The sequence below is a fragment of the Amblyraja radiata genome, chromosome 15 (genome assembly GCF_010909765.2).
Source record: "Amblyraja radiata isolate CabotCenter1 chromosome 15, sAmbRad1.1.pri, whole genome shotgun sequence".
NCBI lineage: Eukaryota > Metazoa > Chordata > Chondrichthyes > Rajiformes > Rajidae > Amblyraja > Amblyraja radiata.
In genome coordinates, this window is record NC_045970.1 from 18844144 (window position 1) to 18859550 (window position 15407).

The following is a 15407-nucleotide window of genomic DNA, read 5'->3' on the forward strand; positions in this document are numbered from 1 at the left end:
ATAGGTTCCAGGGGATTTTTTTGTTTTAGTCCATCCTTTCTGCGTCATAAGATCAGGAAAGCTCAAAGAATGTTACAGTTATCCTAGGTTGTGTTGAAATCTGGTTTCATTGTGCTTCAGATCAGCAATTATTCTCAGCAAATCCAGTCACTTAGAGAGAGAGATTTTTCAGAATCGTGGAACAAATCATTGCCTCATTTTTTTCAGTATTTTTTTTTGTCCACAAGGAAGGAACTGAGGAGCCTTTCGGACCATGTTTCTTGTTTACTGCTTTGCAAGGGTCTATAACCTCAGATTCTTTCTATCCTTTTACTAACTTGCCAGTAGCTTCTTGAAGAATTTTAATATTTTGCCAGATAATTTCTGCATTTCTCCTATTTCAGTGTGCTAATTAGAGGTCTGGTACATGATCAGTGCGCCATAAAGAATAAATAATGTACCAGATATAAAAAAGACATAAATGTATACAGACAGTTCAAACAGAGATTTACATTTGACAAACACTGGATAAATGTACTAACCACATCCTTTCTGTAGAGTACTTCAAGGATATTGCTAAGCAAATGGCAGCAAGCTTCCAGCTCCTCTTGCTTTTCTAAATGATATTTCAGCTGCTCTGTCATCATGGGTAGAAGAATGTCTCTGCATTCTAGGCACAATGAACAACAGTATTCAAAATATAAAAACTACTATCTAATAAATAATTTCATTTGTTAGGATTGTTTGTTAACCCAAAGAGCACACACACTTTAACTGTAATCATCAGTGAATTATCCTTGTAATACATGGGAATTCATATACCAACATTAGAAATTTTCAATGTACACAACTTTTGACTTGGAATAGTTTAGAAAGGAATAGCCTCAAGGTCATTGGATTGCAAGCAATAGAAGTGAGTTGCTTAAATTGAAAGTGAATGAGAATTAAAGTCAAAGTACATACACAACCGAACAAGACATAAAAAGAAAGTTGGTGGGAACTCAACATAGTAAGGACTCATGAAGATGCTAGGATGACAGGAAGAAGGAAAGTACAGTAAAGAACATTGATGAAAATACTGGCTGGAAATATCTTGGATAAACTGAAGTCGTTTCACAAATTGCTGAATTGAAAGAAGGAATGTGTACGTCCAATTAGAAACCACAATTGCATGAGTCCAAAATATAGAAGGTAGACAAAAATGCTAGAGAAACTCAGAAGGGAGGCAGCATCTATGGAGCGAAGGAAAAGGTGACGTATCGGGTCGAGACCCTTCTTCAGACTTCTTAACCCAAAATATAGAAGATCATTATGGTTATAAGGAAATATTAGCTAAATATTTTTCTCCCCTTAATACACATATAAAATAAGAGGCTTCCACGAGTTAAAATAATGGTGTTTTAATCAATAACTATGGGTCATGAATATAAATTAATTCATGGATTATGGAAGTGTCAAAGATAAAGAATTCATCTAAAAATATTGCGTTGTCTGGCACTCAATGCCTGAAAAGATAGCAAAACAAAAAAAAATGCATGAGTGTGAGCAAGCTCTTGGAGACCTAAAGTTATAAGGTTAACAGTTAAAAGATGAAAGTGGGGGTAATGCAAATTGTTCCATTTTTGGCTGACACTCAACATTCGGAATGGTCTCTTTCTTTTGTAAATTTCTCAAAATCTCTGAATTATACAGGTTATGAGGAAGGCCATGAAAACATCTACATGGCTTAGTGTGGGTTAGAGTCATATTGGCCATATATTTCTCTTTTTTTTAATTGTACTTTGGTCTGCTGATAATGTCCCACATCCCTGCTACTAGCAACATGTTACACAAAGAGAAAAGGGCAATCTAATCCTAATGCTCTTTATCTCTCTCTTGGTCTCATTTCAACAGAATTTCTCCGTTTTCTCTACCCATCCGCCCACCTCCACTCCGCCCACCTGCTTCATCTGCAGTTGAAAACTAACTTGTTTTCCCTTTCCCAATTCAGATGAAGCAGTCTACACCCAAAATTAGAACATTTACTTTTTTCACAAGCTATGCCTGACCTGTACAGTGTTTCCAGTTTTTGTCTTTTTAATTTCAGGATTTCGAGCATCTGCACTTTTTGATTGTTATGCAAACAGCAAAATTGAGATTTAGTAATAATTTGCCCCTAGCACTGCCACAACAAATTTAATTATTAATCTACATTAAAACACAATTTAATTTAATTGTGTAAGATTCTATTTGGGCATTAACTTTAATCATAAAGTTAAAGACATGATCTCCATCCATAAAATATAAAGCAGCTACATTAAGTGCGTTTGAAAAGCCAGGCAAAACAGTTACATTTCTACAGCGCTTGACTTGGTAGAGTAAACAGATGCATCTTGATGTAAAAGTTGTTTTGTAGATTAGTCACAATAGAAAATTAAATATTTTCTATGCACTCGAGCAATAGCTTCATCTCCTTATTCCAGATTTAATGTAAACCCCAAAGCCATGATAATTTACATTTTAGTGATTTTGTTAGTAATTTAAAAGCCATTAAGTAGCTAGATGAAACAAAGCCACTGAAGTGATGCATGTTTAACTCACTTATCTACTCTGGAATTTCTTGAGAATATTTTTAAATAAAATTTCTGGAATTCTAAGGATTTTGTGCAAATAATTCTTATTTGCACAAAGACTTTCCCTTAAGTTTCCACCAGCAGACGTCAGAGGCAAAAAGTGAAATACAGAAAATTGCAGTTCTTGTGGAGTGAATTGACTTAAGCCCCCATAACATTCATAGTAGAAATGTACATTAAAGCCGGGCAAAAACTCCATTGTTACAGAAAATTGTATGTCAATTAGAAGAAAATCTTACTCACCATGCTGTGTGAAGAGGTCACTGTGCACTATTTCAATCAAACAGTAGAGCTTTTGACGCACAAGTCTGCCCGGTGGAACATTATGAATGAAGTCTGTAAACAATTTGCTGTCAGGAAGGTAGTTAGAGGAACCATGAGTAAATTATAATTTAATGAGGGTCCCACACAGATCAAAAACATCACTTTATTGTGTAAGTTCTCTTTTAATAAGGTTTTTCATTTGGGAAGAACATTTTTCTGGACCCTAAATTCCTACTACATGCCTGGATTTCTTCATATTTGATAAAGCTACATGCAGGAAATTTGGCCAACAACATTAAATGCTTGAGGGTTTTTTTAAGATCACATCACTTCAACTTGGTCCAAAAGTAATCATTCTTCACTTCTCAGATATGGCCAATGTCAGTATAAAAATGAAAAAAATATATATATATTTTAGGATTCGTCTTAGGAGACTTGTTATAAGTAACATAGCAAACAACAACAACAATGCTTTTTTCAGAACTATGTGACAGATTTAGTCATTCAATATTTGTACCATCCAGGTCAATAGGTTTCAAGTTGATTAACAACCCACCTGGCTGGCTGAATAATCCAATCTGAATGCTTAAACTATATATCTATTAATTCCACATATATTTTACTTTATTCATGTTTTATTCTGCACACAGGAGAGAACAAATACTTAGCGTTATGAATGCTCTGGGAAAGCCCATTCCTTACCTAAGTTCTTTCGGATCAAATACCAGCTTAACGTCATTTACAATTGTTGGGAGGTATTTCAATGCAGCCCCCTAGAAATAACGTAAGTAAATTTAGCTTTGAAGAGAAAATGATAGTTTTAAAATACACAGTGTTTAACAAACAGAATATCTTCACTGCCATTGATATATGTCATCATAAATTATTTGCATAAACACTGAATGATCCTGTATGGTTTTACATATATTCATGCTGAGCTTCCTGTATTAATCTGATTCTTTTCATTAAGAACAGAGAAGCGTAACAAATTTAACAATGTCACATGATTTGCCATGTTAATTTCTCTACCCAATTTATTAATTTTCGTCTTCCTCTGTTGACACTCAAAAATGCCCATTCTTTGTAAGTGAGCAAATAAATTACCATATAAAATCCCAACACTGCAGATGCTGTTGTTCCTCAACTAAATTACCTTGATGGATTTGAAAAGTTATAGACCTCAAATGAGATATTAGCAATTCTTTTGGGTGTTGATTTGCTTCTCTAAAACATAGAAAAGCATCACAAAACAGGTATTTTGGACACAATGTCTGTGCTGAACATAATGCCAAATTAATCTCACTGGCCCGCGCTCCATCCCCTACATATATATCCGTGCCTATCCAAAGGCCCTTTAAATGCCACTATCGTATCTGCTTCCACCTTAAGCCCCAGCAACGCATTTCAGGTACCCACCACTCGCCGTGTAAAAAAACTTGCTGTGCACAACTCCTTACACTTTTCCCCTCTGACCTTGAAGCTATGCCTCGCCTGTGATAGTCCCACCCTGGGAAATGGTTCTGACTGTCTACCCTATCCAAGCCTCTCAATATTATATGCTTCCATTGTCTTCCTTTATCTCCAACAGGGAAAACAATCCAAATTTGCCAAATTTCTCATTAGGTCATAAGTGATAGGAGCAGAATTAGGCCATTCAGCTCATTGTCTACTCCACCATTCAATCATGGCTGATCTATCTCTCCCTCCTACCCCATTCTCCTGCCTTCTCCCCATAACCTGACACCCATGCACCTTACAGCTCTAATCCATGCACCATTCTCTTCTGTATTTTCTCCAGAGTTTTCACTTTTTTTCTGTCACGGGGAGATCAGAAATGCATGATATTCCAAATGGCCTAACCAAAGTTTTTTCAAAGAGCTGAAACATGACTTCCTAACTCTTATACTCAAACCTCAACCAAGCATACCATACACCTTCTTCACCTCGCTAACTATTTATGTTGCCATTTTGGGCACCAAGATCCCTCTACTGTTAAAGGACATCATTAATGTATACTTTCCTTTTACATTCAACCTACCAAAATGCAACACTTCACGCTTGCTTGGATAAAACTCCATCTGCCATTTCTCCACCCATATCCTTTGGTAGCCTTCCTCACTGTCTGTAACTCCACCAATTCTGATGCTGGCTGCAACGTGCTAACTGACCTATCTGCATTTACAGCTATTCATTGATATATATCACAGACAAAAGAGGTCCTAGCACAGATCCCTGAGTAATGCCACTAGTCACATATTTCCAGCTTCCACTATTACCTTTGCCTTCGATGGGCAAGCCAGTTCTGAATCCAAACTACGAAGCCACCGTGAATATTTATTTTCTGGATCAGCCTGCCATTAGCGATCTTATCAAATGCCTTACTAAAATCCATGCAAACAACATCCTCTGGCCTAAACTGATCAATCTCCCTCGTAATTTCAAGTTGATAATACGTGACCTGCCGCAGACAAAGCCATGCTGACTGTCCTTAATTATCCCTTTCTCTTACAAATGTGAATAATTGGAGTAAATCCACTCCAATACTTTCCCTCCCTACAACACAAGACTCACCAGCTTATCATTTCTTAGTTTGCTTCCCTTCTTAAAATATGAGCAACATTGGTTAATCTCCAGCCCTCTGAGACCTCACCTGCGGCTAAAGAGGATAAAAGATCTTTGTCAAGTCCCCCAGATTTTTCAATCTTGCCTCTCTCAATAACCTGATATAGATCACGTCAGGCCCTAGGGATTTGTCCACCTTAATGCTTTGCATGACTCAATACTATCTCCTTCTTGATCTCAAACTCCCCAAGCACAATAGTGTACCCTGCACCAATTTCACTATCCTCCATGTTCTTCCCCTTGCTGAATACAGATCCCAAGTACTCTTTGGTATCCCACATACCACCGGGTGGCGCCAACAATGGCTGCCTCGCCAACAGTCTGTCTGTCCTTTCCTGGTTTGTGTTTAAATAGTATGTGTTAAATGTATGTTTTTAGCTTGTTCTTTAGCTTGTTTTATGTGGGGGGTGGGGGTGGGGAGGAAACATTTTCTAATCTCTTACCTCAACGAAGATATGATTTTTTTCTGTGTCATATCTCCGTCCGAACTACGGCCCAACATCGAGGAGTTGGCGGCCTTTGCGGGAGACCAACTTTTGAGTGCTCCATCGCGGGGAGCTTACGGGACTTTAACATCGTGGAGCCCGCTATCCCTTTGCCAGGGATCGACCTTGAAGTTCGACCTTGGGTGCTTGCGGACTTACATCACATGACTCTGGTCAGAGACCGACATCGGGAACTCCAAGCCACGGGAGTTTCGATTGCCCCGACCGGGAGCTTTGATCGCCCCAACGATGGTTCGATTGCCCGTCCACGGGAGAAATAAAGAGGAAGAAGTTTGGACTTTTTTGCCTTCCATCACAGTGAGGAATGTGGGGAATCTGCTGTGGTGGATGTTTATGTTAACTTTTATGTATTTGTGTGTCTTGTTGCTTGTTTTTTTTTCGTATGGCTGTCTGGTAATTCGCATACCTTCATTGGTACATGTGGCAATATAAGAGTTTGAAACATCTTCTGTCAAGCATAAATTCCCTCCTTTATTCTTAAATGTACACAGAAAAAGCTTGCGATTTTCATTAATATGACTTCCCTATGAAATTCCATAGCCCCTTCGTCCAATGGCTGCTTGAGTTCTTTCCTGCTTGCTTTATATTCCTCAATTATCTTGTTAACATCAGTAAAGTATTTATTCTCCTGTTTATATTTACATTTAAATATAAAAGCTATCCATAAGGTACAAGTACATTGCAGTTCTCTTGTTTGTTTCCAAAATACCTCTAGAAACACCTCCACACAAGTTGAGCTTAGAAAAAATCTGGAGTAATTTTTATTAACTTAAATCCAAGCAAAAATTACCTTTACTATTACTGTTTGATCTGAAGTGCTGCTCATCATGTCATTAATTGATCTGAACAATTGTCTCAAGGAATCCATAAAGTCACTTTCACCTTTATCTTCATACAATCTTGAAAGAAATGAACAAATATGATCAACATTTTACAATTCTGGTAAGGTTTGTAAAACAATATAGCAATTAATTTGGCAATTAATTATACATATTTTCAATGATAAATTCATTTAAAAAAATCACATTTTACAAAACAAAGAATGGAATGCTTTGTTTTACACAGAAGGGTAGGTGTTTGGAAAATGCTGGAGAGATGGCAGAAGCAAATATGCTAGCACAGTTTGAGGGACATTCAGCCAACACAAATTAGATTACTTTACATTGGCATCATGATCAGTGCCAATGTGTTGGGCCAAAGTCTCTGTCCCTGTGTTGTTCTATGTTCAATGATAAGCAAATTAGTTCACAATATCTACCAGCAAAAAATAACTAGTAGTCAAAATAAAACAGCAGGCAGTGACAAATTAAATTTAGAATAGAAAAAAAGATAGCATTTTAAATAAAAAGGAAATACCAGAAAAATTAGATTAGAAAATAATTTTAAACGAAATTCGATAAGGGCAAGGGACCCTGAAACATTTAGAATTATTTTCAATGCAAAATAACAATGGATCAAATAATCTTTCTCCAATATAATTGACTTGAAAAGTTGCAAGTATTATTTTGTTTAAATTGAGATGCGAGGAACTGCGAAATAGCAAGAATAGGAATCATTAATTGCTAATTGACAGTGATGAGTATATGAGTGATGAGCCAGACTCCATTAATGAGGTTATATCACATTTATAAAGTACTACTTAAATTCCCTAAAGGGTAAATCTCAAAAAGGAGAGATTGGAGATTGCAGGGTAGTGGAATTGGTCTTACAGTTGGACTGGCTATGTCACATCTAGCATTTGGAAAATGTTGCAGACAGTAAGTTTAGCAAGTTGGTCATTCCATAGATACAAAAAGAAGATGGGTGACCATCATAAATGGCAGTAAGTGCAGACAAATTGTGCAGGAAACAGCCATGGTCATTCCATTTTCAATGGGTATAGGATGGCCTCAGAGGAAAGCGGCAGAAGCAGAGTTTGTGGCACTTTGTTGACTCTAACGCATAGCAGGGGACGGAAAGTTTAGGTGAGCAATAATGGTAGAAATTCGTTAATGAGGGGGACATGCACTTCTCTGTCCAAGAGCTATTTTCCAGCATGGTATGTTGCCTCACTAATGTAATCTCGCTAATCAGAGATGTCTCAGATCCGCTGCTGAACATTATGAAGGGGTAGGGCCAGAGATTGTGGTTTCTTAAGTTTGCTCTGAATCCCTTATACTCCAGCTGCCTATATCTGAACCATACCTCATTCTTTATCATGACCAGAGCCTCAACATACCAGCTGTAGAGCAATAAATATAAAATAAAAAACACAGAACAGAAATTACTGTCTTATCAAAAGAAACATTCGAAAGGAATCCTGACAACCATTGGTTGCTTAATATTTAAAACAGACAAATCACTCAATTAGACATGATGCTCACCACTAACACCTACAGTGCCCTCCATAATGTTTGGAACAAAGACCCATCATTTATTTAATTGCCTCTGTACTCCACAATTTGAGATTTGTAATAGAAAAAATCCAATGTGGTTAAAGTGCACATTGTCAGATTTTAATAAAGGCCTTTTTTTATACATTTTGGTTTCACAATGTAGAAATTTCAGCTGTGTTTATACATAGTCCGCCCATTTCAGGGCACCATAATGTTTGGGACACAGCAGTGTCATGTAAATGAAAGTAGTCATGTTTAGTATTTTGTTGCATATCCTTTGCATGCAATGACTGCTTCAAGATTCAAGAGAGTTTATTGTCATGTGTCCCAGATAGGACAATGAAATTATTGCTTTGCTTCACACAACAGAGTATAGTAGGCATAAATGAATACAGAAGAGATCAGTGTGACCATACACATTTGAAAATATATATATACACACATAAATAAGCAGATAAAGAGCAATGGTCTGTTAATGTTCAGAGTTTTGTTCGAGTTGAGTTTAATAGCCTGATAGCTGTGGAGAAGGGCTATTCCTGAACCTGGATGTTGCAGTTTTCAGGCTCCTGTACCTTCTACGTGAAGACAGCAGGGAGATGAGTGAGTGGCCAGGATGGTGTGGATCTTTGATGATGCTGACAGCCTTTTCGAGGCAGCGACTTGAAGTCTGCGATTCATGGACATCACCAGTTGCTGGGTGTCTTCTCTGGTGATGTTCTGCCAGGCCTGTATTGCAGCCATCTTTAGTTTCTGCTTGTTTTGGGGGCTAGCCCCCTTCAGTTTTCTCTTCAGCACATAAAAGGAATACTCAATTGGGTTCAGATCGGGTGATTAACATGGCCACTTGGTCACTTGATTAACTGTAACCTGGCCATCCTATTTTTACGGCTATCCAGTGGTTTGCATCTTGCAATGTAGCCTCTGTATTTCTGTTCATGAAGTCTTCTGTGGACGGTGGTCATTGACAAATCCACACCTGACTCCCGAAGAGTGCTTCTGATCTGTTGGACAGGTGTTTGGGGATTTTGCTTTATTATAGAGAGAATTTTTCTGTCATCTTCCTTGGCCTGCCAATCCCTTTGCGATTAGTAAGCTCACCAGTGCTCTCTTTCTTCTTAATGATGTTCCAAACAGTTGATTTTGGTAAGCCTAAGGTTTGGCTGATGTCTCTAATAGTTTTATTCTTGTTTCTCAGTCTCATATTGGCTTCTTTGACGTTCATTGGCACAACTTTGGGCCTCGTGTTGATAAACAGCAATAAAAGTTTCCAAAGATGATGGAAAGACTGGGGGAAAGACCAGGTGCTGAGAGTTCTCTTATACCTGCATTAAGGAGGCATTTAAACACACCTGAGCAATTACAAATGCCTGTGAAGCCATGTGTCCCAAACATTATGGTGCCCTGAAATGGGGGGACTATGTACAAACACAGCTGTAATTTCTGCATTGTGAAACCAAAATGTATAAAAATGGCCTTTAATAAAAATCTGACAAAGTGCACTTTAACCACATGTGATTATTTTCTATTACAAATCTGAAATTGTGGAGTACAGAGGCAAATAAATAAATGATGGGTCTTTGTCCCAAACATTATGGAGGGCACTGTATACATGAAAAATTGTAGTCAAATTAATTGCCTTCCTACTTCCACTGTGAATTTAAGTTTTCCTTCTTTAGGTTGTCACTAACGCTCACATCGCAGACCCCAGTTCACCAGCACCCCTCCCCCAATCAAACATTTGCTATACATCTAATAATCTACCAAGGATTAACCCTGCACCCTGATGTATGCACGAGACATGAAGTAACATTTCATCATAATTGCCGCACTCTTCAATTATGCTGCTGACAATAGAGGGAAACAAGCGTTTAACTCAACTGTTTCATGTCAAATCTGAGAATTGGTGCAGCTCAAGGTGGAATGCAATCTATGGTTTGTCTGCTGCCTACCAACATCAGCATGTATTTTGACACCAAAATAATTACACTAAGAACCCTTGTGTTGCTGCAGTGATTTGTTTCCAATGGATTATACAAACTACAATGCAATATATTTATCTCTGTATCATGCAAAGACGTAAGTAATTATAAATATTTTAGTTATGAACAGAAATATTTTGAAAATAAACTACAATAAAAATGAGGAAATATATTTGATCCATTTCCCTGTGTGTGATCCATGGTACAAAGTTTAAATTTGATCATTATCCAACTGATAACATAATTAGTGTTACATAGGTGTAAATTAGAAACTGTTGTCACTAAATTTTATTTTTGTTTAAATATAAATCAAGTTAAATATTCAACACAATAAATGTAGTCATTTACAGTACACAAAGAAAACAAGAAGTGCTCCTTCTTCTCTATTAAAAAATTTGCAAGCTTCTGAAATATGTAACCTGAACCTTTCTTTCCTGTTGAATTAAAAGGAGACGAAAGTGTCAGAAGCTTTAACTCTTGAACGGCAGCAATGATCCAGAGAAAATAAGTTAACTTCATATGATGAGGCGATACATTCACAATTCAGCTAACATCAGAGTTGCAAACTAAAACATGAAGTCAAGTGTTGGCAATGTAGAAAGGCTGAACTTATATTTATTTTGTGTGTGTGTGTGTGTGTGTGTGTGTGTGTGTGTGTGTGTGTGTGTGTGGGTGTGGGTGTGTGTGTATGTGTGTATGTGTGTGTGTGTGTGTGTGTGTGTGTGTGTGTGTGTGTGTGTGTGTGTGTGTGTGTGTGTGTGTGTGTGTGTGTGTGCGTGCGTGCGTGCGTGTGAATAGGGGATGTGATGAAGATGATTGATGAGGCCAATTTAAAGCTCTCGATAATATTTCCCATGGTAGGCTGATCCAAAAGAAGAACAAACCTCTCAAATGCTAGAGAAATAGAGACTGTTAGGTGTCTAGAACGTGCTGCTGGGGATGTGGTGGAAGCAGATACGATAAGCATTTATAGGGGTATTTAAACAGATATATGAACATATATTAAGGGATATGGGCCATGTGCAGACATCTTACAATATACAATACAATACAATACAATACAATTCAATTTATTGTCATTTGGACCCCTTGAGGTCCAAACGAAATGTTGTTTCTGCAGCCATACATTACAAACAAATAGACCCAAGACACAACATAATTTACATAAACATCCATCACATTGCTGTGATGGAAGGCCAAAAAAACTTATCTCTCCACTGCACTCTCCCCCCCCATGTCAGAGTCAAAGTCAAAGCCCCCGGCTGGCGATGGCGAATTGTCCCGCGGCCATTAAAGCCACGCCGGGTGATGCAAGGTCGCACACCGGGTTCTTGATGTTAGAGCCCCCGGCGTGCGCTCGCAGAGTCCCGCAGCCATTCCAAGCCGCGCGGGGCGATGGTGTAAGGCCCCGCTCCAGGAGCTCTTCAACCCCGCAACTCGGGCGGGAGAAGTCGCCGTTGCGGGAGCCCTGAAAAGCGGTCTCCCTCCATGGACCCGCGGGCTCCCGGTGCCGCCGTCCGCCAGACCCGCAGTTGCAGCCACCGAATCTCCGGGGGTCGGGCCGCAGCAGCGTCCACCACAGCTCCACCCGCTCTGGACTCGGCCAGCTCCGCGACGGTGAGGTGAGTAGTCGGCACCACAGCCCCCGGTCTTCCTGTTGGAGGCCGCTCCTCGTTGCAGCCCCAATGACAACGGAGACCCGACAAAGAAAAGGTCGGGTCTCCGGTGCAGGGAGAGATTTAAAAGTTACCCCCTCCCTCCCCACACCACCCCCACCCCCCCCCCCCACACACATACCCCAACAAAAAATACATAAAAACATAGACATAAAATAATAAAAACGCAGACGGACTGCAGAAGCCGCTGCTGACGAAAGTCGCGCCGCCCACCGAATGACATCATTGTGGGCCAAAGGCCTGTTCCTGTGTTGTACTGTGGTATATTTTATACACTTCTGAACATAAATCTGAGAGAAACCTTAATATAATTTTGTTTGCAAATTTAACTTTAAATATAGTTTTTCTTATAATTATAGGAATGCCACTTTAAATGCTGTTGTAATTTACAAGCTCGTGGCCAAAATTACAATAAAATTGGAATATACTGATATTAATTCAATATTAGATATTTAAAGGTGCATGGTAGAATAGCCACAGGAAAATAAGTGCATATGTTATCATTATAAATGTACTTGAATGCAATGAATGAAAAATAGGTAGGTTGTGGTAAACTTTTTCTTAAGTGTGCATCTATCTCAGCTTGGCTTACATGTAAGATGCAGACCTTTTATTTTAGAAAAACATATAAAGTGGATCCAAAAAAGAGTTGGATAAAGTTTAATCAATATAACGTTTCTGGAAATTTTCTGTGCTGAGACAAACAATACTTGACATATTTTGATACTCCAATAGTTATAACTAACAGAATATGCAGTTTCATAAGCGAATTTCTACAGTACTTGATGTCTCTGTAGCCAAACATAACTGCAGCTATGATATCAAAAATCAGATGTTGCCAAATCTTAAATGACTCAGGATAACAACAGAGAGACAACAATTAACTAGGGTAGGAAGAGAGGAATAAGAGCATTTTAGAGAACTGTTTTATTGATTTTTATCTATGATTAGCATAATGGCTTGGGAAAGGATAGATGGGGAGAGTAAACATTTATTTTTTGATATGTTGAAATAAGAAAAAGATTGGACTACATAGTCCAAAGTAAATCACAAATACAACATTTATTTAGATGTAATTTTAAAATCATTATTTGTTCCTCAGATATAAAATATAATTTACATCATAATTTAAATAATGTTTATCAATGTGCAAAATGTTGAACTAAAGTTGAGTTAAATTCAACTTTAATCTCATAACAAAAAACACACAATAAACAACCTGTGCATGGAAAAGACAAAAGACAAAACTAATTTGCAGAAATTTACACAAATGCAGTTAATCCTAAAAACAGACCCTGAAGTAAAGGTAATGCCCCTGAAGTAAAGGTAATGCCCCTGAAGTAAAGGTAATGCCCCTGAAGTAAATACCTTCCCACTTCAAGGTAATGTTGTCAATTGGTATTGGCCTAAAATGAATAGTCATCCAAATCCATGCCCACAGGAGATTGAGTAAGAGTACGTGCCCAGGCTTATTTTTTATATGACATGACTTTATACCAATGAAGAGTAGAGAGATTTATGATGGAGCACGATCATTTCAAGGTCACTAAATATTGGGGAGATAATGTCAACTTTTAAACGATAACAGGTGACCCTTGTTCAAAGATAACAGTGCAGAACTACACATAAATGCAGACAATTCTGTGTAAAATAATAGAATCAACTATCAGCTGAAGATAACTTAGAATTGTAGCTTTACTGCCATCAATATGAATAAGAGAAGCTCTTGACCAACAATACTGGACTAAAGGTGTTACATTTGAATGCATGCAGTATACAGAACAAGGTGGATGGGTGATAAAACTTTGTAGGTAAAACATGTGGGCATGACAGGGATGTGGCTAGATGAGAATCAGAGTGGGAGCTGAACATCGAAGGATATACATCCTGTCAAAAAGACGGGTAGGTGGCAGTGGAGGTGGTGACGGTATTGGCAAGCAATGAAATTTAATCCTTCGCAAGGGATCATACAAGATCAGAAGATGTCGAATTCTTGTTAAGAAAGTGCAAGGATGAGAGCTGTACACAGGCCTCCAAACTTTAGCCAGGACGTAGAGTACAAATTACATCAAAAGATTGAATCGGCATATAAGAAAGGCAATATTACAGTGATCATGGGGGATTTCAATATGCAGGTATACTGGGAAAATCAAGTTGTATTGGATACCAAAAGAAGGATTTTTTAGAGTGCTTACGAGATGGCTTCTTAGTGCAGCTTGTGGTCGAGCTTAGTAGGAAAAAGGCAATTCTGGATTTGGTGTTGTGTAATGAACCAGATTTGATTAGGGAGCCTAAGATGGATCCCCTAGGAGGTACAGTAGTTCCATCCTACATACTGGGGACAATTTACAGAGGCCAATTTATCTACAAACTTGTACATCTTTGGAATGTGGGCGAAAACAGGAGCAGCTGGAGAAAACCCACGGGGTCAAAAGAGAGAACATGTAAACTCTGTACAGAGACCACCCGTATTCAGGCAGTGACTCTACCGCTGTACCACTGTGCCGCCCTGTGACGGTGGAATACAGAGTAGCAGTGTACGGTCATGCACTTTGGTAGTAGGAATAAAGGCGCAGTCTATTTTCTAAATGAGAAGTGGATTCTGAAATTGGAGGTGCAAAGGGAGTTGAGACTGCTGGTGTAGGATTCCCAAAAGGTTAATTTGCACGTTGAATCGGTACTAAGGAAGGTAAAAACAATGTTAGCATTCATGTCGAGAGGATTAGAATATAAAACCAGGGTTGGAATGCTAAAGCTTTATAGGGCACTGGTCAGACTACATTTGGAGTATTGTGAGCAGTTTTGGGCCCATATGTGAAGAGGACTGTGCTGGCATTGGAGAGGGTCCTGAGGAGACTGATTAACGTTGGGTTAACGTATGATGGACATTTGACTGCTCTGGGCCTGTACTCACTGATGTTTGGAAGGACAGGTGTGGGGTCTCATTGAAACTTACCAAGTAACGAAAGGCCTGGATAGAGTGGATGTGGAGAGGATGTTTCCACCAGCGGGAGAGTCTAGGGTCAGAGGGAACAGCCTCAGAATAAAATAACCTACTTTTAGAAAGGAGATGAAGAAGAAATTCTTTAGCCGGAGGGTAATGGATCTGTGGAATTCAATACCACAGACGGCCAAGTCATTAGGTTATTTTAAAGCGGAGATTGATAGGTTCTTGATTAGTAAGGATGCCACAGATCAACCCATCACCAACCCATCTATATTTATGTCCAGGTCATTTATATATGACACAAACAGCCGAGGTTCCAGGACAGATCCATGCAGAACTCCACTGGTCACAGATCTCTAGCCCAAATATCATCATTCCACCGCAACTCTCTGTTTTCTATGAATAAGCCACTTCTGAATCCATAGGACCAAGTCATCATGAATCCTG

At 38.7% G+C, this 15407-nt stretch overlaps 1 protein-coding gene across 1 annotated transcript in view; it reads right to left on the bottom strand.

Annotated features, from left to right (window-relative positions):
* LOC116981051 (dedicator of cytokinesis protein 1) overlaps positions 1 to 15407 on the bottom strand; it is a 413994-nt gene that overhangs the window by 278317 nt on the left and 120270 nt on the right. Inside the window, exons 23-26 of the mRNA XM_033033698.1 lie at positions 6774 to 6882; positions 3558 to 3628; positions 2835 to 2941; positions 522 to 649 (exon numbers count right to left, since the gene is read on the bottom strand). Coding sequence (XP_032889589.1) covers positions 522 to 649; positions 2835 to 2941; positions 3558 to 3628; positions 6774 to 6882 — 415 coding nt within the window. The remainder of the gene's footprint in view (positions 1 to 521; positions 650 to 2834; positions 2942 to 3557; positions 3629 to 6773; positions 6883 to 15407) is intronic.